The 21,536-nt window shown below is 44.9% G+C and overlaps 1 protein-coding gene across 2 annotated transcripts in view; it reads left to right on the plus strand.

The window, feature by feature from the left end:
- Positions 1–21,536, plus strand: part of DHRS7C (dehydrogenase/reductase 7C) — a 28,494-nt gene that overhangs the window by 1,241 nt on the left and 5,717 nt on the right. Inside the window, exons 1-4 of one of the 2 annotated variants that reach the window (XM_068655228.1) lie at positions 10,460–10,620; positions 11,076–11,231; positions 17,336–17,448; positions 18,778–18,988. In XM_068655228.1, the coding sequence (XP_068511329.1) occupies positions 11,078–11,231; positions 17,336–17,448; positions 18,778–18,988 (478 nt within the window). In that variant the 5' untranslated portion in view covers positions 10,460–10,620; positions 11,076–11,077. Of the gene's footprint in view, positions 1–10,459; positions 10,621–11,075; positions 11,232–17,335; positions 17,449–18,777; positions 18,989–21,536 lie in introns of those variants that run through there. The other variant, XM_068655229.1, reaches the window with a different exon arrangement.

Raw genomic sequence — 21,536 nt, forward strand, 5'->3', positions numbered from 1 at the left:
AAAGAGAAAGGACTTGGAAGTCCCTACACCGCCCCCGCCCTATATTCCACCGCCCGCATCAACGGTTCCGTCCTTAATGGACTCCACGAATTAGCTAACCCAGGCGAATTGGAATCATATCATGAAACACAGGGGCCGGTAACCAGAAGCAGGGCAAGAAATCAGAAATCTGCTTTAAGGGAGGGATTATATCCCCTACGAGAAATAGCGATGGGGGGACCCCAGCCAGGAATGGAATATGTGGCCATTCCCATTAACTCCGGGGATGTCCGAGATTTTAAGAAAAGGACAGGAGGAGGGTAAGTGAGCTTTAATGGCAACTGGCATAATGTTTGCAGCTGCTGAGGAATAATTCTAACTGGAATAATAACTGTACATTGTATATTGTATATATAAAAGCCCGGGCATTTTTGTTAAAGTATTCTTTTATACATATGTTAATATGTAAATATGTAAATATAAGAACTGCCATTGAGGTGTATATCTAAGGGAACAAAATTTGCCCAGGCATATTATCGGCTCATCAGGTTTAAATGTCCTCAGTATAATTGTCAACAGGCAGTTAATTTACAGTGGTCTGATTTTACTTGTGTATCTATATATTGTGGATTTTGGAGGGATTGGGATTGACTAGTAAAGAGCTTCTAGGAAAACAGTGGAATATTAACCACTGTAGATTACAATAGGAAAGTTCAAAGCAAAGAAATCCGGAGGAAAAGCCCCCTAGGATGTATACTAACACATTGGAGGGATATAGTGGGGTGAGAGGGTACAAAAAGTAAAGAACTCTTATCAAATATTGTAATCAATGGTGGCCACTTTATAAACTAGAGGATGGAGCGGAGTGGCCCCTAAATGGAACTATTAATTATAACACCATATTACAGTCAATGTTGTTTTTGTGGAAAGAAGGAAAATGGGATGAAATATGGTATATTGATTGATATGTTGTTTCAGTATCTTGGAGGGAAAAGGTATGGAATTAAGTTGGACTCTGACTGAGCCTTTGGTGCTGGTATTAGAAAAGTACGGGCTGGAGAAAGATAAAGGAAGTGTTAAAAGGGTTGCTGAAGGTGTTAAAGGTGTGGCATGTAGTATTTAACAGAGCTGTTTGAAATTGAATGAGCAGGGAAAGGTGATGTAGGCATTATCTAAGTAACAGTCTAGAAGTTTTGGTATATTTGCATATTTGCTGTGGTGTTTGTTCAGTTTCCCAAGCATCAGGGAGGGGGACGGTGGGGGAACGGCCTGCTCCACCAGGGGCCTCTCCAGTGGCCGGCCGGAGAGGGGCTTCGGCTCCAGCGCCTGGAGCGCCTCCTCCCCCTCCTTCTGCACTGACTTTGGTGCCTGCGGGGGTTGTTTCTCGCTCTCCCACCTGCTGTTGAGCAGCAGGTTTTTGTTTGTTTCTTTGTTTGTTTGTTTTCATGGATGTGCTCTCACAGAGGCACGGACTGTATTGCTCATGGCTTGGCTCTGGGCAGCAGTGGGCCCCTTTGGGGCCAGATGAAATTGCCCCTTATCTACCACGGGAAGGTTTCTGGGTTTTTCTCACGGGGGCTGCCACTGCAGTTTCCCACTCCCACACCCCTCACACCCCCTGAACCCTGCCATCAAACCCAATACACTGGGGCAGTTAAGTCATTACTGACTTGTAAAGCATCAGGGATTAAATTAACTAATGAAACCCTAAATGTGATGGGGGTAGAAGGTACTGGGATAACAGTGCCACTTTTGGGGAATACTAAGCTGAGACCAGGGGATAAAATGATCACTGGGCAATTATTGTATGTATCCAAGGTGGATACTAACTTGTTAGGAAGGGATTTGATGATTGAATTGGGCATTCAAATAGTAAATTGTTAGACTGGAATAACAGTGTTATGAATGGAGTGCTCTCTGGCCCTGAGAGCAAACATACATGTATATTCACCTCTGACTGGAAAGACCCTGAAATGGGGGCAGAAGCAACAATATAGGTGGACAATTTTACCTCAGGGGTTTACAGGGCCACCTATCTATTTGGGTAAATTCTAAAAAAAGATTTTGGAGCAATTACAACCTCCCAAGAAGGTATTAATGTTACAAATATGTGGATCATTTTAAGGAAAATTGATACTCCCTGATGGGAGAGAAATGCTGAATAAAGTGATAATGAGGCAAATATTAACTGTTTTACATCAGAAGAGTCATTGGGAGGTGCAAGCAATGTGTGATGTTGTTCTAAGAAAGCATGTCTGTGTAGGAATATATACTTTAGGGAAGCATACATGCAGAGGATGTACTATATGTCAAAGGGTAAATAAAAAGGTCTTCTGTAACCTGTCTAGAGGGGGACGGGAGTCAGGGCTTTGACCTTTCCAAAGTATACAGGTAGACTTTACTGAGTTACTTGTTTGTCCTAATTGACCATGTGACTGAATGGGTGTAAAGCTTTACTGCAAGGATTAAAGCAGGCCTTAGAGATTGAGTGGGATTTTCACAGCCCCTGGCATCCCTCCTCTTCTGGGCAGGTAGAGCGAATGAATGGTGAAATTAAGAAACAACTAACAAAACTTATGCTGGAAACTAAGGCTTCTTGGGTAAAGTGCTTACCCCTTGCACTGTTAAACATATGGATGCAGCCCAGAACTGATGTAGGAATTTCTCCTTTTGAAATGCTATATGGTATGCCCTATGATTTGGAATTGCCACTTGATCACCCTCAATTCTAATTAAGACTTGGAAAGAGACTTTTTTTTTAACACCACGATGGGGAAGGCCCCTATGTTGTTTTGCTTACTACAGAAACAGTCGTCCACACTGCGGAGAAAGGATGGACACATGCCAGCCATGTTAAAGGACCCATCTGTGACGAGAAGTGGGAGATCGCTCCAGGAAACAAAGACCTGTAGCTCACATTGCGACAAACTCGGTAGGTGCCGTGGGTTAAGGTAGAGGCTCTCCCCTGAAGAACACTACTGCTGCCGAGAAGAACTAAAACCTCGTAGTTGGCTGCAACCCAACTGACGAGTGAGGCAGAGGAGTGAATAAGTGGGGAAAGAAATGGGCCTCAGCCATTCCTATCGGTATTTGGGGGTTCTAGCAGTGATTTCATCCTGCATAGCGACTCAACACCACCCCCACCAACCTTTTAAATGGACTTTAAGTTGATTCGAAGATCAACAGGTTATTGCAACCCAGATAACATTGGGGGGGCCAAGTTTTACTTCTACACTATGTCAGCTGATCTTGAGGCCCCGATGCTGGGAATATATGGGATTTTATTTCTGCCCAAGTTCTAACCCGGGAAAGGGGTACTGTAAATGCCTGAACGTGTATTATTGTGCATACCGGGGGTGTGAAACCATTGCTACAGACTGGACACTCGGGGCTGGTCAGGATAAATTCTTACAAGTGGAATATGGGCTGCAAGGTTGTAACCAACAATTGGATCCTTGTTACAGGTGGTGAGGGCATGGTATAGGGTATACAGAAACCTTCCACGGAAATAAAGAAATACGCAAGGTTCTATATATAAATATAACAAACTTGGACGGTACTAGCTGGGTACTAGGAAAAATGTCAGATTTTACGAACACGGAACAGATAGGGGAGGACTCATACTAATAAAGAAGGAAAAACCCGAGACTTCCAAGGTAGTCGGGCCTAATAAAGAGTTAATAGGGGAAGGTTTGGTTGTCCAGACTGTAAAGATACCTGGGACTGCCCAACCTACTACAGTGTTTTCTAATAAGTTGACAGAGTTATCCTTTCCCACACTGCTTCCAAGCATTGTGAAAAAAGAAAGGGGTTTTACCCGAGAAGATAACTGAAGGGTGCTGTCTATGTGTAAGTGTTAAGCCCCCATATTCAAATTCTTCCAAGTGCAGTTGGGGTCAGGAAATCGGGATAACTTTGACCCAAGTTATCGGAAGAGGTAGATGTATCGGCACAGTTCCAAGAGATAAAAATGATCTGTGCCATGCCACTGAAAAAAAAAAAATGTACCAAACACACAAATGGCTAATTCCTGCAAATAACACTAGGTGGGTATGTTCATTGTTGGGAGTCACTCCTTGCCTATCTTTAAAATTGTTTAACACATCTCATGATTTTTGTGTACAGGTGGTCATTATACCAAGGATTCTATACCACACTTATGTATACCCATCACACAGTGGCTGAATACCATCTGGTAAAGATCATACTGGGGTGGTAAGAGATACAATGACTAAATTGTGGGAAGGATTAGAAAAACGCAAAAGGGAAAATGAAGCTCGTCAGAATTGGTATGAATCCTGGTTTAATTACTCACCTTGGCTTACTACCCTGCTAGCAACCATAGCAGGGCCCCCTTGTTGTTACTTATATTAACACTGACTTTTGGACCATGTATATTCAATCAAGCAATCACAATTGTGAAAAGTCGATTAGAAGCTGCTTATCTTATGCTTGTGCGTGCTAAGTATGAATCTCTTGAGCAGGAGGAGGACGACGCAGAAACTTTGACGCTCAGCAAGCAGATATTGCAAAAATTCAATGAACAAAATATGTTAGAAAAAGGAGGGATTGTGATAAATTAGTAGGGGTTTGTTCATTGTCCTTGAGAATTTAAAGAATCTACTGAGGAGATAAGGTTTCACAACTCACAGCATTGTAACATGGGGACAAATGGGGAAGGGAGGTTGGGTGAACATCCTTGTTAAAACAAAGATTTTGTAAGATACCACCCACCCACCGCAAGACATCCTGTTTTGCCCCCACCTGAACACAAGCACAACGCATGTTCACCAGAGGAAGAATAACGACCCCCAACAACAGACTGCGCAGTCTCAGGACAGGTCTTGACAAGTCGACAAGTCAACAGGTCTCGACAGGTCTCGACAAGTCTCGACAAGCCGGAACTTCAATGCTGTAAAACAGCAACACTGGAAAGGGGAAGTTGCGTGCTGTGGTGGAGTGGAGACTCCCCAGCCGCCCAGCGCTGTTTTGCTTGTGTCTGCTTACTTGATTAATAAAATAATTTCAATAGACCAGTAAATTGTGTGGTCTAACTTACAACAGGGGGACCCTTGCTTAGGGACACTGACTGGGCTGACGACCCTCCCGCCTTTCCTCAGCACTCCGGAGAGGATTCAACCCCCTGGGACTGCAAGAAGCAGCCTTAAAAGAAAAAAAAGGCAGATCCTCAGGCACCTCACAGGCACAGCCTACCTGCTGCAATACCTCTCTTTCACTAGCTCTTCTTCAGCTCCTCACAGCTTCAATGTGGCCAGGCCAGGGCGGGCCGGCAGCACCCAGCGGTGGCAGGGGGAGGGGGGCGGCGCAGGGCGGGCCAGCCAGAGCAATGCAGGGAGCCATCTCTCCCCCAAACCAGAAACAGTAGCCAAAAACTACAGAACCGGGACCCAAAACCACATGGAGCCAGGCTCCCAAACCGTACATGAGCACGAACACATACAAGCCAGAGACTGAGGGCCATGATGGCTACCATCAAGAAAAGCAGACAACATCAAGCTCTTGAGAGATCAGCCTTTCCAAGTCCCAATGAAAGACAAAAACTGCTTCATTACTATACCCTTGCCAACAATACATTGAATACTCTGTGTTTGCTCTTTCTGAGCAACCCTAAATAGATCCCTACCCGGAATCTGAGAGGAATTTAAAATAGGACCCCGGAAAACATGTACAAAGCCCCTTTCTCCCATCAAAAAAAGCCCCTATCGGAAGACTGTGGGTACAACTGAACTCCCCAGGGGAGCCTTTACACAGCCCCACATGGATCTGGACTCTCTGTGTTCGCTCTTTCTAAACAACCCTAAACGTAACCCTAACCGGAACACTGAGACAAATTTAAAATAGGACCCCCGAAAACATGTATGGAGCCTCTTTCTCGCATCAAAAAGTGTTCCCAACAGTAAGGAACAGTGAAGGGGGGGGGGGAGGGGATACCCATCCACAACAGGGTCCCGCCAGGGCTTGTAGTGGGGGATCCACAGCCGCACAAAGGACCCGCTAGGGCTTAAAGGGGGGGGGGTCTACATCTGCACCAGGGGCCCACTGCGGTTTGAAGGGGGAAGGGGGGTCAACTGCCGCACCATGGGACCACCAGGGCTTGCAGGTGGGCATATGCCTGTGCATCCGGTGCCCCAATGGGGCTCGTGGGGGGGGGGGGGGTGGTTCATCAGCGCGCAAGGGTCCCTGCATGGGTGCGCAGTGGGTGATCCATTGGCGCACACGGGGGCCCACGGCAGCTCACAACGGGGGGGTTGTCCTGGGTGTCCAGTCACAGGAGCTGGTCCTTCTAAAGGCTGGTTTTGCCATAAAACAAAATAAAGTCAAAGGACCAGCACAAGAGATCCAGTTTTTAGGAATAAAATGGCAAGATGGATGTCATCAAATCCCACTGGATGTGATCAACAAAATAACAGCTATGTCTCCACCAACTAGGAAAAAAGAAACACAAACTTTCCTAGGTATTGTGGTGTTTTGGAGAATGTACATTCCAAATTACAGTCTGATTGTAAACCCACTCTACCAGGTAACCCATAAGAAGAATGATTTTGAATGGGGCCCTGAGCAATGACAAGCCTTTGAACAAATTAAGCAGGAAATAGTTCATGCAGTAACCCTTGGGCCAGTTCGAACAGGACCAGATGTAAAGAATGTGCTCTACACTGCAGCCGGGGAGAATGGCTCCACCTGGAGCCACTGGCAGAAAGAACCTGGGGAAACTCAAGGTCGACCTCTGGGGTTTTGGAGTCGGGGATACAGAGGATCTGAGGCCTGCTACACTCCAACCAAAAAGGAAATTTTGTCAGCATATGAAGGGGTTTGATCTGCTTCAGAAGTGGTCGGTACTGAAGTGCAGCTGCTCCTGGCACCCCGACTGCTGGTACTAGGCTGGATGTTCAAAGGAAGGGTCCTCTCTGCGCATCATGCAACTGATGCTACATGGAGCAAGTGGGTTGCACTGATTACTCAGTGGGCTCGAATAGGAAACCCCAGTCACCCATGAATCTTGGAGGTGATTATGGACTGGCCAGAAGGCAAATACTTTGGGATATCATCAGAGGAAGAGGTGCTCTGTGCTGAAGAAGCCCCACTGTACAACAAGCTACCAGAAAATGAGAAGAAATATGCCCTGTTCACTGATGGGTCCTGTCATATTGTGGGAAAGCATTGGTTCGTGATCGAGGATGGATCTGACCATGGACACTATAGCACAGGTTATTCATGATTTTGAAACATGTGCTGCAATCAAACAAGCCAAACGGTCAAAGCCTCTTTGGTATGGAGGACGATGGCTGATACAGAAATATGGAGAGGCCTGGCAGATTGATTACATCACACTCCCTCAAACCTGCAATGGCAAGCACCACGTACTTACAATGTTGGAAGCACAGATGTGGGCTCACAAGAGGGGGAGGGTCCGCTGCAGTGCCTGAGGACCCGCTGCAGATTGCAAAGGGGTTCACTGCCGCACCAGAGACCTGCCGGGGCTCACACAGGGGAGTCCACCAGCATGCCTGAGGGCCCACCAGGGCTCACAAAGGGGGGGGGCATCGGTGCACCCAGGGTCATGCAGAGCCTCGCAGGGGTGGTCCACTGCTGTACCAGGGGCCCGCTGGGGCTTGAACTTGGGGGTACACCGCAGCACCGGGGGCCCGATGGGGTTTGCAGGGGGGCATCCGCTGGCACGCCCAGGGACCCATGGCAGGTCGCTGGCATGAGTCTGCCGCCGCACTACGGCCTGCAGGGGCTCTTGGGGGTGGTTCCTTGTTGCACCCAGGGACCTGCTAGAGTTTGCAAGGGGGTGTCCGCCGCCGCACTGGGAGCCCACCAGGACACGCAGGGGGAGTTCCAATGGCGCAACCTGGGACCCGCTGGAACTCACAAGGGGGGGTTCTGCTGCTGCACTGCTGGCCTGCCGGGTCTCATGGGGGGGGGCACACAGGTGCACCTGGGGGCCCGGCGGGGCTCACAGCAGGGTTCTACTGGTGCCTCCGGGTGCCTGCTGGGGCTTGCAGGGGCGAGTCCGCCACCACACCTTGGGCCTGCAAGGGCTCTCAGGGGGTTCCACCTCAGCAACCCGTGGCCCGCTGAGACTCGCAGGTGGGATCCACCACAGCAACTAGGGATCCTCCGGGGCTCACACAGCAGGGTCCACCACTGCACTGGTTGCACCACAGCAACCGGTCGTCTGCTGGGACTTGTGGGGGGGTCCATCAACAGCGCCTGGGGCTCCACCTGGGCTCACAGTGAGGGTCCACTGCAGCAACCAGTGGCCTGCCGCGGCTTGCAGGGGGATCCACCAAAGCACCCTTGGGCTCGGCAGGGTAGTATACCGCTGTGCCTGGGTGCCGCCAGGGCTTGCATGGGGGAGTCCATCACAGTGACTGGGAGACTGCCAGGGCTGGCAGGGTGGGTCCAATGCAGCAACCAGAGGCCCACCGGGGCTCCAAGGGGGTTGTCCACTGACGTGACAGGGGGCCTGCTGGTGCTCGCAAGTGAGGGTCCACCCACGCGCCCGGTGTCCCACTGGGGCTCACAGGGGGGTTCCACCACCACATTGGGAGTCAACAAGGGGTCACAAAGGGGTGTACTGCAGTGCCCAGGGGTCTGCCGGGGCTCACACGGGGGGTCTACCAAAGTGCCTCAGGGCCTGACGTTGCTCTCAGGGGGGGTTCCAGTGCCGCACCCAGGGGCCCATCACAGGTTGTTGGTGCAGGTCTGCCGCTGCGCCCAGGGGCCCGCCAGATCTCCCAGGGGGGTCCACCACTGCACCTGTGGGCCCGCCGTGGTTCACAGGGGTGTCCATCGAAGCTCCCGGGGGCCCGCCAGTGCTCGCAGGGGAGGGTCCAGTGCCGCACCCGGGGGGCTGCCACGGGTCACCATCAGAGGTCCACTGCCACTCCTGGGGGCACTCCATGGGTTGCTGGCATGTTTTGGTTGTCTCGACCAGGGGCCCGCCGAGGCTTGAAGGGGAGGGTCTACCACCGCACCTGGGGACCCATCAGGGCTTGCAGGGGGGACTCCTCCTCTGCGAGATGGGCCTGCCAGGGGTCACTGGGCATGGGTTAGCCACTGTGCCCAGGGGCCCACCAGGGCTTGCCAGCAGGGGACGACGCCGTGCCTGGTGGGCCCTGGGGCTTACCGACAGAGCTCCACCACTGCGGCTGGGGACCTGCCCCACCTAGCCAATGATCTGCTGCACCCATGGGCCCACCGGGGCTCGGTGGTGGTGGTCCACCGCCGCGCATGGGGACACAAGAGTGGCTGGCAGGTGTCTGTCACTTCTGTGCCCAGGGACCCCCTGAGGTTCACCAGCGGAGGTCCGCTGCCACGCCTGGGGGTCCGCTGTGGGTTGAGGATGGGGGGTCCTCCGCCATGCCTGAGGACCCAAGGGGGTCATGGGAAAGGGTCTGCCACCATGCATGGGGGCCCTCTGGAGCTCGCATGGTGGGGTGGGGGATCTACCACCACCCCCGGGGCCCGATGGGGGTCCACTGCTGTGCCTGGGGGCCCACCATGGGTCGCCGGTGGTGGTCCGCCTCCATGCTTGGGGCCACACCAGGGGTCACTGGCTGGAGTCCTCCACGGTGCCTGGGGTCCCTCCGGGGGTTGCTGGCAGGGATCCACTGCAGCGCCATGGGGGCCCACGATGGGTGGCGGGTTGGAGTCTGCTGTGGCGAACAGGGGCCTGCCCGGGGACACCAGCAGGGGTACACCGCAGTGTCTTGTGTCTCACTGGGGCTCGCTGCCGGGGGTCTGCTGCCGTGCCCGTGGGCCCACTGGAGGTCGCTGCCAGGGGTCTGCCGCCACGCCCAGGAGCCTTGTGGATCTCACTGGCAGGGTTCCATCAGTGAGGCTGGTGGCCTGCCTGGGCTCGCAGGGAGGTCTACCGCCATGCCTGAGGGCCCACCATAAGTCACCAGCGGATGTCCACCACTGTGCCCAGGGGTCCACAGCGTGTTGCTGGAGGAGTTCGTCCAGGGGCCTGCCGGGGGTCGTGTCACGGGACCTCCGCTGCGACATCCTTTGCCAGCTCTTAGCTAATTTTATGCACTAACTCCCAAAGCCAGCTTGCTCAGAGACCTTTTCCCAGCACATACATGTAAATACTGTGGAACAGTGATTACTTTAAATCACAAATTCTTCATGGCACTTTTTTTTTTTTTTTTTTTTGTATCTTGTTATCATGGAGTTTATACAAATATTTTTCAATATAAAGTTAGTCAAAAAGTTAGTTGAAGGCCAGTGACAGGAAACTGAGATAGACTCAGATAAATAGACTGAGATTTCCTTTGTACAACTCCTATGAACAACTGCAACCCAGGGGAAGACAGAAAGATAAATGCTTCATTGTACAGTTGAATTGATATTGTACTAAAAACTTCTACGTGATTGTCCAGCCTATTAGCTAATAGGTCAGGCATGTGAATCACACTGTAGATGCTATATTTACTTTTGAAGACAAGCTGTCACAGCTGTAGGCTATACATAACCATTCTCATACAGGGCAAGCAGCCTCAACATATGTGATCTTCTATAAAAATGCTGGAGGACTTTAATTAAGCCTGTAATACAAAATTTTGTTCAGAAGAAAACTTTATCCATACCAGGATTCTACCTGCCATAGTAAGTGATTCTTTTTCTGTCTTTTAAAACAGAAAACATTTATATTAGGTATTTTACCCAAAAATAGGATAAAAAGCTTTTTATTTGTTTTCCCACAACAGAAACATAATTAAAAGCTTATTTTATACTATGCTTTGCCTAAAGGCAATATTTGTACTAAAATTTTATTATGTTTTTGCCAACATAGAGTCATTTTGAATAAAAGAAAACTAAATTTGTTTAGAACATGCAATAATGAGTAAAATGAATAATAATAAAAAAGAACTTATTAAAATAGCTTAATAAGAAATTGCTGATTGGAAAACAGTTTCCTACTGCTTCAAGCCTTTGGCATGTTGTTATTTATGGCTATTCTACACATAAAAATATTGCTTTTGTAGAGAAGAATAATTTGAAAAATAATGAATGCACATTATCATTACTGTTACTTTCATATGTACTCTTGTTTTCCACAGATATGGGTATTCTTGCTGTACTTGCCCTACCATTGGTTATTCTCGGGATCAGTGGAATTATTTATATTTACCAGTCAGTCATATGGCTACTGTCCCGGTCAGCAGTACAAAACAAGGTGGTGGTAATCACAGATGCCATCTCTCGACTAGGCAATGGTGAGTTGTCTCTTTTCTTCTCAGTGTCAGAGAACACAAATGGGCACAGATCCTCTTCTACATGATTTCATGTGCATTCATTACCTTGAGCTGGATGCAGAAGTTAGGAAATGCGGTTATGAATAAAGCCTATCATTTTTAAATGTACATTTTTAGTCTCAGCCACAGGAACTGATGTTGGACTTTTAGGAACAGCAGAGCATTATGTTTATTCAATTCAATAGAATAAGAGGTTTTATAAGCACACTGAGAGCTATTTTTAGCATGTTGCTATTCTGAGATCTTATGTCATAGGTTGCCACTGTAGGGTAGCAGCAATCATTATAAACAGGTGTCATGATACTCTGTTACAGGTTCCTTTTCAGCCTTTAAAAGCTTCTAGATTTCCTGCTCCCTTTCACTTGTATACGGAAGTGCTCAGCTCTCTCTCCATATTCATATAATTTTACCGCTCTATAACCTATGTTCTTCTTCGCTATTCCTCTTCAATATTCTTCAGTACCTCCAACTGGGATGTCTGACTATGTGTGACGGTGGGTTCACTGGAAGGAAGAAAAGGGTATATCATAATTTATGTTTATATAAATGGGTTGACTAGGTGAGCAGTCATTTACCATCTGCTTCTTCCTGGTCTGTATTTCCTTCTTACACAGTCCTATGAGATTAAAAGCACTGGGTCATACATGCTTGTGTACAGTCCTGCTGCAGACATTACTTGAAGGGCAGTGGATGCAAGTACCTCCTAAGTCAAACATAGCTTGGGGTTACGTTTTGGCCTTTTCTAAGTATGCCAGAAAACTTACATTTCCAAGCAGGCAAGAGTTGTTGGAAAGGCATGCTCTTGCATAATTATTCTTAAGCGAGCAGAACAGTGACCCATGACAGAAATAGAGACTATGCTAATAAGGAGTGGTGTTCATCAGGGCCTGTTGAGACGAGGCATGAGATAAAGTTGGACCTCAACATCCCACCTAGCTTTTCCCTTTTCCTGAAAACTTCAGTTTTAGTTAAAGATAATATTAGCATACATTTTATCTGGTTGGTTATATTTAAGTATTTTTGTTTAGAGAGGCACAATTTAGACTTACGGCCAGCATATGAGTCTCTGGGTGAAAGGTGTGAGGTGGAGACTGGATGGTTCATTGGCAGTGTATTATGTGAACTGTTTCCAATTGTCTGCTAGTTTTATGATAAACTGGCAGCCTCACTTTCTGAGATCAAAAGGAAATCATAGTTGTTTGTTTGTTTGTTTGTTTTTTCATTTAATAACAGTTAAATCTTCCAAAGGAGATGAAATTAATATTAGCAGAAAAAGGGTGCAGAAACTTCCTGGTCACACAAAAAATTGGCTGAATATGAGCCAGCAGTGTGTTCAGGTGGCCAAGAAGGCCAACAGCATCCTGGCTTGTATAAGAAACAGTGTGGCCAGCAGGGCTAGGGAAGTGACTGTCCCCCTGTACCTGGCTCTGGTAAGGCTGCACCTTGAGTACTGTTTTCAGTTTTGGGCCCCTCACTACAGAAAGGACATGGAGGTGCTCGAGCGAATCCAGAGAAGGGCAACGAAACTGGTGAGGGGTCTGGAGAATAAGTCTGATGAGGAACAGCTGAGGGAGCTGGGGCTGTTCAGCCTGGAAAAGAGGAGTCTCAGGGGCGACCTTATCGCGCTCTACAGGTACCGTAAAGGAGGCTGTAGCAAGGTGGGGGTTGGTCTATTCTGCCATGTGTCTGGTGACAGGATGAGGGGGAATGGGCTAAAGTTGCATCAGGGGAGGTTTAGGTTGGATATTAGGAAGAACTTCTTTAATGAAAGGGTTGTTAGGCATTGGAATGCGCTGCCCAGGGAAGTGGTTCAGTCACCCTCCCTGAATGTCTTTAAAAGACATTTAGATGTAAAGCTTAGTAATATGGTTTAGAGGAGGACTTGTTAGTGTTAGGTCAGAGGTTGGATTAGGTGATCTCGGAGGTGTCTTCCAACATAGTTGATTCTGTGATCCTGCAAGTCTGTGAAATCTGCAACAAAAATGATATATGTGGACATTTTAATAAAATTACTAGGTAATAAAGAAGATGAGGGACTCAAGTTCAGTTTAACACTGTTTACTAACCTTCTAAATGGTAGGAAATGAATGGTGTTCTCACCTGTTTCTACTCAGATTGAATGAATTTGCTTTAAACTGTGATATTCCACATCTTTTAATAAAATTTGGCTAATACTGAAATCAGCAGGTTCTGCTTCATTTTTGCAGAAAGATACAACTATTGTCAAAGGAAGAAAGTTGTGTTTTGTAATAAGTAACTGAAAACTGATTTATTTTACTAGATATCTTTCTCAAATGAGAACCCACTTACGATGTCTTTCATCTCTTCTACTTCATTTATGCATAAATACCATTGAACATTTACAATTTTAGCAGTTTATAAAAATTATATTGCTGTGGTTCAACTTGGCATGCATCTAAACACTATACAGCTGTTCACTCACTCCTTTGCCCCAGTGGGATGGGGAAGAGAATCAAAAAAGGTAAAAATGCAAGATAAGGGTAGTTTAAAGGGAAAAAAAAAAAAAAGAATTAAAAAACACAAATGGTGCACAATGCAATTGGTCACCGCCACCCAACCAAATCCCAGACATTCTCCAATTAATGGCAGTCCCCCCAGCCAACCCCCTCCAGTTTTATTGTTCAGCATGATATCATGTGACATGAGATACGTCTTTGGCCAGTTTGGGTCCTGGCTTTGTCCCCTCTCAGCTTCTCATGCATATCCAGCCTACTCTCTAGCAAAGCAGCAGGAGAGGCAGAAGAGTCCTTCATTTGGTGTAAGCACTGTTCAGCAACTAAAACATCAATGTGTTATGAATGTTATTTTCAACCTAAACCCAAACCATAGCACCATACCAGCTGCTAGAAAGAAAATTAACCCAATCCCAGCCAAAACTAAGACATGTTTATGGACTGAGATTATATGTACAGATACATAGGATGCAGTTCATAAATACTGTTGCTTTATTTTTAAAGAGGTTTGTGTATGTACTGAGAATCAATTGGATGTGAGACGACGCGTGCCTAGGAGGCTCAACAGGAACAAAATGCAGCATGCTCATCTAATACTACTGAATGTGCCTGGACATCTTGAAAGAAAAAAATGGATGGAAACTGTGTTACTTAAGGTCCCTCCCTGGCTAGAGATGTCCCTGTGCAGTTGTGACAATGGGGATATGCCTGAGTAGGTAAATGTTAGAGTGGCTGTGCCTGTCTTTAAGGGACAAACTTGAAAACTGAGTCTTCAGGAGGAAATGGATGTGCCATGAGGATAATTCTTCACTTGACTATTATCTTTATGATAGTTGAGGAGGAGCAAGGGATTGAAATTCCCCAGACTAGCTCTGATTTTATCTGTGAACAAAGCTAGTAGGTTACATGTGAAATAACCCTGTGTGCTGTATATAAAGGGAACCAGGAAAAAACTTGATGAAATCACTTGTTGAACTTGGCTTTTCGATGTGCAGCAGGGTCTGTTGTTCTCTTTCTAGGCCAATGGGTTTACTTCTGTGATTCCTTGATCATAGAATGGCCTGGGTTGAAAAGGACCTTAAAGATCATGTAGTTTCAACCCCCCTGCTCTGGGCAGGGGTGCCAACCACTAGAGCAGGCTGCCCAGAGCCACATCCAGCCTGGCCTTGAATGCCTTCACGGATGGGGCATCCACAACCACTCTGGGCAACCTGTTCCAGTGCCTCACCACCCTCTGAGTGAAAAATTTTATCCTAATTGCTAAGCTAAATCTCCCGTCTTAGTTTAAAACCATTCCCCCTTGTCCTATCACTATCAACACATGTAAACAGGCATTCCCCCTCCTGTTTATATGCTCCCTTCAAGTATTTGAAGGCTGCAATGAGGTCTCCCCAGAGCCTTCTCTTCTCTTGATGTCAGTGTTGCTCACCCATGGCTTATTTGGTAGCTGTGGCAGAAGACCTGGACAGACTTCTCCTAACTGGGCCAGCAGATGTTAGATGATTAGCGCTTATCCTTTATTACCTCTTATAACTTCATTACCTTTATTTCCATTTATAAGATTATTACCACCTTGGTTTGTTGTTGTTGTTGTTGTTTGTTTTTTTGTTTTGTTTTGTTTTTTGTTAGTTTCTGGGTTTGGTGATTTCTTTTACTGACTTTGAAATGTCATTTACCATTATCTGAACAGTCTGGAAAAGCACATATGTGCACTAGAAATGGTATGCTTTTTGTTTGTTTGTGGAGAAGGAAGGAGAATTACATTATTTTATATGTATACCTGCCTTCTTTAAAAAGAAAAGAAAAAAAAATATATAAGTATATTATTTATAACATACTGTAGCATTTTTTAGAATAAACCATTGTAGAGACTAGAAGACTCATAGAATCTTAGACTGGTTTGGACTGGAAGGGACCTTAAAGATCATCTAAGTCCAACCCACGCTCTGCCATAGGTACCAGGTTGCACAAAGCCCCATCCAAAACTGCCCTTTAATATATTGGGGATGGGCCATTCACAGCTTCCCCAGGAAACCTACTCTTCTGGTCTGTAGTTCCTCAGGTCCTCCTTTCTGCCCTTTTTAGAAATGAGAGTGATGTTTCGCTTATTCCAGTCACCAGCAACTTCACCTGACTTCCATGACTTTTCAAATATGATGGAGAGTGACTTGTCAACTACAACAGCCAGTTCCCTCAGGATGCTGGGATGCATATCCTTAGGCCCAATAGGCTTGTACTGGTTCACTTTCTTCAGGTGGTCTCATACCTGCTCTTTGCTTACAGTGGGAGGGGACTTTGCCCCTCCCCTTTTGCCTCAGCCCCTGCCTAGAGGTACAGGGACATGAGAGTGGTGGGAAGCCTGACTGGCAGTGAACACTGAGGCAAAGTTGTTGAATACCACAGCCTTCTCTATGTCTGTTGTTACCAGTTCTTCCTTATTTATCAGAGGGGGTACACTTTCCTTGGCCTTTCTTTTCTGACCTACATATAAAATCTCTTTTTTTTCTTTGCATCTCTTGCTGAGCTCAGATCCATCTGTGCCTTGGCTTTCTTGGTCCCATCTTTGCACATGCAGATGGCATCCCTTGTACTCTTCCCAGGCAATGTGTCCCTGCTTCTACTGCTAGCATATTTCCTTCTTACACAATTTGACTAGCAGATCCTTGCTCAGCAATGTCTTCCTGCCTTTCCTGCCTGATGTGTTACACACAGGAATTGTGTTAAGTAAACACAATTATAGTTTACTTAAACAGTGGTGAATCCCTAATCCAGAATATATGACTGTATGGAGAAAAAACAGTTCCAGTGCAGCATACCCAGAAACCTCTCAGTGGCCTTCTTAGGAAGTCTTGAGGGAATCTGTCTTAATGAGAGGTAGTTCAAGATGGTCTTCATAACCTCCACTGGCTCCTGGGGAGGATGGATCACCTATGAAAGGAACAGTCTGTGTAAGAAAGGTCTCTTTCTCCGATTAACTGATGTTTCATCTCATCTGTGGGACAGTGGCTGGTGAGTTTCTCTGCATAATAACTCTATCTCAAAGTTGTAGATATGTTTCATGTAGCTGTGAGTTTCAAGAAGATAGCATACAGAACTAGCTTTGCTATATTCTGGGATTGGTTGGTATCTTTATATTGCTGCGGGCAACATGAAGTTTTACCAAAGAGTTTGTACTCTATAAACATGTATTTTTAATGTATTTTTCTTTATGGTAAGTGTGTTTCTAGATAGAGACAGTTAAAGAAGAAAGACAATTAGAACATTTTTCTTCTAACTTAGACCCTTCATCCATTAACTGTCATATTGTTATTTGATTACATGCCATGATTAAAAAGTACCAATATGTCATATCATTAATTCTGATAAATATAGTAAAAATATACCTTAAATTTAATTTATTAATCACATACATTGTTTCCATTTGACACTTTCTTTTTTTCTCATACATATTTTTATTCTCTCAAAATTCATGAATTTTAAAGAAATGATTCAGCATCATTAGCAAAAACAGGATCCCATTTCAACTAAAATGAGCATTATCAAATTGCTGTAATTGTTATTATTTTTTTTCTGAATGTTTTTCTCCCCTAGAATGTTCTCGGGTGTTTCACACAGGAGGAGCAAGGCTTGTGTTGTGTGGCAGGACATGGGAGAAGTTGGAAGCCTTGTATGATGCTTTAATTAGTGTGGCAGACCCCAGCATGGTAAGTGTTTCCTCACTGTGCTTTGAAAATTGAGAAGTCGAAGTAAACACCTTCTTCAGATACATAAAGTGCTTTTAAATACACTAAAATGAGGTATACATGAAGCTTGAATCACTGTTAGTAAAGATTTTGGTTGTCCACATAATATATCCAACAGATTCCAGAGAGAGAAAGAGAACTAAACACCTCTGAAGATCTTCAGATCATGATGCCAAAAATAAGTCAGAAACCCTGCTCTCCCAAATCAAGATAACTGCTAATGAGTGGCCCTGCATTTTGGACAAAGACCTGCCCCAAACCAGACAACTAGAAATGCTAGGTAGAGGGATTTGCCTCATTCAAATGTAAGAGATCCAAAGTTCTTCATTTAATTGCACAAACTTTCACCAGTTTTTCACATAGTAAGAGTGCTCAAGAAAGGGGAGATGTGTCTAAAGATTGAATTTAATCTCCACTAATCTGGGAGAATTCCCAGCTAGCAAGCTATGGGAGCACACTAAGAGATTCTTTTTCTCATTACTACGGGGTCACTATGTAAGTAGACATGCAAGACCTGTAAAGTCTGCCCACGCTGCCAAAGGTACTTCTTTGGAAGGTGGTTATTGAAGTTCATGGAAAAGCTTTCCTTCCATGATCAACAGATGCCTAACTCATTCCCGGGCATAGGTGTTCCTGAAGACATTAAATGTTCTATAGCCCCTGGTCATCAAACCAAGAGATACTTGCATTTTGCCCTTGTTCTGCAGTGTTTCACTTGTTTGCTACATAAAAGTCATCTTTGCAAGCAATCATACAAGTGTATCAGTTTGGATATCATATAGTTAAACAAACCATTCCTACTTTTTACATTCCCTCTGTAAATTCAATCCCTTCATGTACATGTAAATCATCTTTCAAAGCACTATATCCTAGATTGATTCTGTGGTCAGCAAATTTCTCCAGAGGGCTGCTTATGAAAAGACCATCATTTGAAGTGCTAGGAGTCACCCTAGTGGGTATCTATGTGCCTCCACTGATTACAAAACAGAGAGACAAAACTCAGTGGGATAGAATCAATCCAACCTATCCTTCCCATGATGTTCTACTTTATGCACTTACATCTGAATATCAGAGTACATGAATACTTACTGCTGAGCTACACTCTTTCTAGAATGGGTTAATAAGAAAAAAAATCAAGGTTTTTATGAGAGTGGTAAAAGCACTTTCTTCAGATATAGTGGTAAATTATTAAGAATTTCTTTTTAAGCAAATAGATTAAAAAAAATAACTTAAAAAAAATAAACATTTTTATAAAACAGGAGTCCTTGAAATAATTCTTTTCTTTGTTAGACTTATACACCAAAGCTCATTCTTCTGGATATCTCAGACATAGACTGCATTCAAGATGTAGCTAGGGAAATCCTGGATTGCTATGGCTGTGTGGATGTACTGATCAACAATGCAAGTATGAAGGTAAAAGGAGCAGTGCAGAGCATTTCTTTGGAACTTGATAAAAAGATAATGGATGCCAACTATTTTGGACCTATAACATTAACCAAAGGTATTTTATTTTTTTTTTACCATTTTCCTGTTACTACTTAAAGCTTGAGATCCAAGTCACTGGCTTTGCCATAATCCAGAACAAGTCTGTGAAAATCAGTGGACTGAAAGTGGACTGAGGTGATGAGATCAAAATCAGACTGCCTGAGCTTGGAAATAGATGACTAAATAAGCAGGCATTTGAAAGTCACACACATATGTATATATAAATGTCTAATTATTATGTTTTGTTTATGGTGACTCTTTTACTTATGTGCTTGCTACCTTTGTTACGAATACAACTATTTTCAAAGTGCTTGCAAGGGTACAGATAAGTTGACAAATAAAAAACCTTAATGTACCTAAATCTGCATGTAGAATCCAAGTTCTGTCTAGAAGGCACAGAGTGAACGGAGCAGACCTCAATAAATTACACCAAGACACAAATAACTTCAGATTTAACTTCTCTGTTGTTTCAAGGGAGGTATTGAAATGCTTAGAACTGAGGAGGTGCTTGATCCTGAAAAGTGCAGAATTAAGTCCTTAAAATATTAACATGTCATCATGGCACTCTGAAGATCTATGAAGCTTTATTCATTATGTTTTTGTCCATTTCCTTTTTTTTTTTTTTTCCTTATCTTTTACTCCTATTCTTTGTAGTCCCAAGACCTTCAAAACATCATTCCAATAATCTTGTTCAGTGTATTACTGAGATCTCAGCACTTGGGAAAACACTAAAGAAACAAATGGCCACCTGCTGTTTGTTTCCCTAGGTATTCCATTCCATTCCATTCCATTCCATTCCATTCCATTCCATTCCATTCCATTCCATTCCATATTCCATTCTTGTTTCCTTGGGCATTCTGTTTTTGAATCAGATGTGGAATAGGTTCAATAGAAAAATGTGCATCAGTTCTTCAGTACCTGTCTACCTTCCTCTCAACTGCATCTGTCTGGCTTCTCTAACTCATGATGTGACAACACATTTTCTTTTCCTCTCTTTTTATATACAAACATAGCCATTATATAAACTAATTTAACAAAACTCATACAGTCACTCTGTTATTTCAAGTGGACTTTCTAATAGGAATTTTAGACACTTCATGACCAGTCTGCTTAATGGGATACCAGCTTTTAATCTTTCCAAGAGTATTTTTCTGTTTTTCTTCCAGCCTGTATGCTGATTTGCACTAGGAATGAGCTGAAACTGCCTTCTATTTCTTCAATTTTTGTTTTGATTTGGTTTTCATTTTGCTAAATCCAGAACAATTGAACAGTGTATTTTCTGTCCATTAAAGCTCTTCCTTATGATTTTAAAAATCTCAGATTCTGCCTCCAACCATTTTTTAATCTCACATAATGAAATGTGTTGAAGCTTTAACCCAAAAATTTAAGCCAAGATGGAATCCTATTGATAGCAATAAGTTGTAATGGCCCTGAGAAGCCTCTCCTGAGGCCCTCCTCTCACCCTCTGCCTATAAGCCTAGAATACTTATTTCAGCTGAGGCCTGGGCCTTCAGTGCTTACTTGGGATTTGTTGTACATATACCTGTCTGTGGTCTGCCTTCTGGATGAACCTTAGACCTAGTTCATGGCTTGTCTTGCATGGGACTGCCAATGGACTATGTTATGAGCACCCAGCTCTGGCCACCACAGTCCTGTGGGACTGTTTGCTCCCACTTTGTCTTCCTATATAGGACAGCTGGCCCTCATTGCTCCCTAATAAGATCAGTCAAAAGTTATTTAAACCATTTTTGCCTTTTTTGAGTTGTTTATCATTCCAGAGAAGTCTGATTTTTCTTGGGAAGTCTAAAATTTCACAAGGTTTCAAACTCTTTGCCCTTTTTCCTTGTCTTAGTACCACAGCATTTACAGTAACTCAGTAGCTTCAGTTCCACGATATTAAAATAAAATTATTCTTGACCACTTTCACAGTAAAGATTTTTTTCCTTATACCTACTCTGAACCTGCTGTGATATAGCCTTGTGCCACTCCTGCATGTCTTGTCATCAGTTATCAGGAAGGAGACCAGCACCTCCATCTCCACTTGTTCTCCTCAGAAACTTGTAGAAAGTAAAGAGGTCAGTTCTTGGACTTTTCTACACACCAAACCAAACAAGTGTCCTCTGCCTCTCCTTATAAGACGTTTTCCAGTCTTTTTACCAGGATTGTTGCCCTCTTCTGGATGCTTTCAATGACTATCTTCAATTTCCAGCTACCAGATTTTGTGATATTTTTTACTGCAGTGTGGAGAAAACCTTCATTCAACCCTACATTCAAAACATTCACTGAGGCAATCAGCTCTGGTGCAGGTCTGTTCCACAGCAGAGCAAGGGACAAAAGTTTGCAGTGTGTTTCCTGAGCCAGGAAAACCACAGGGGAGCACAGATGCAGGTAGCTCTTGCAAGAGTGGCTGATGAGGTGTGGGAGTGGGCCAGCAGTAATGGCAGCCACGCCTACTCCAACAAAAGGCAGCCCTAGTAATTGCCAGTAACCAGGATCACTGAGAAAAGGACAGGCAATCAGGGTGTGTTGTGTCAGCCAGGGTGTGGCACAGTAGTTTGCATGGC

This window comes from Anas acuta, chromosome 18 (assembly GCF_963932015.1).
Source record: "Anas acuta chromosome 18, bAnaAcu1.1, whole genome shotgun sequence".
Lineage (NCBI taxonomy): Eukaryota > Metazoa > Chordata > Aves > Anseriformes > Anatidae > Anas > Anas acuta.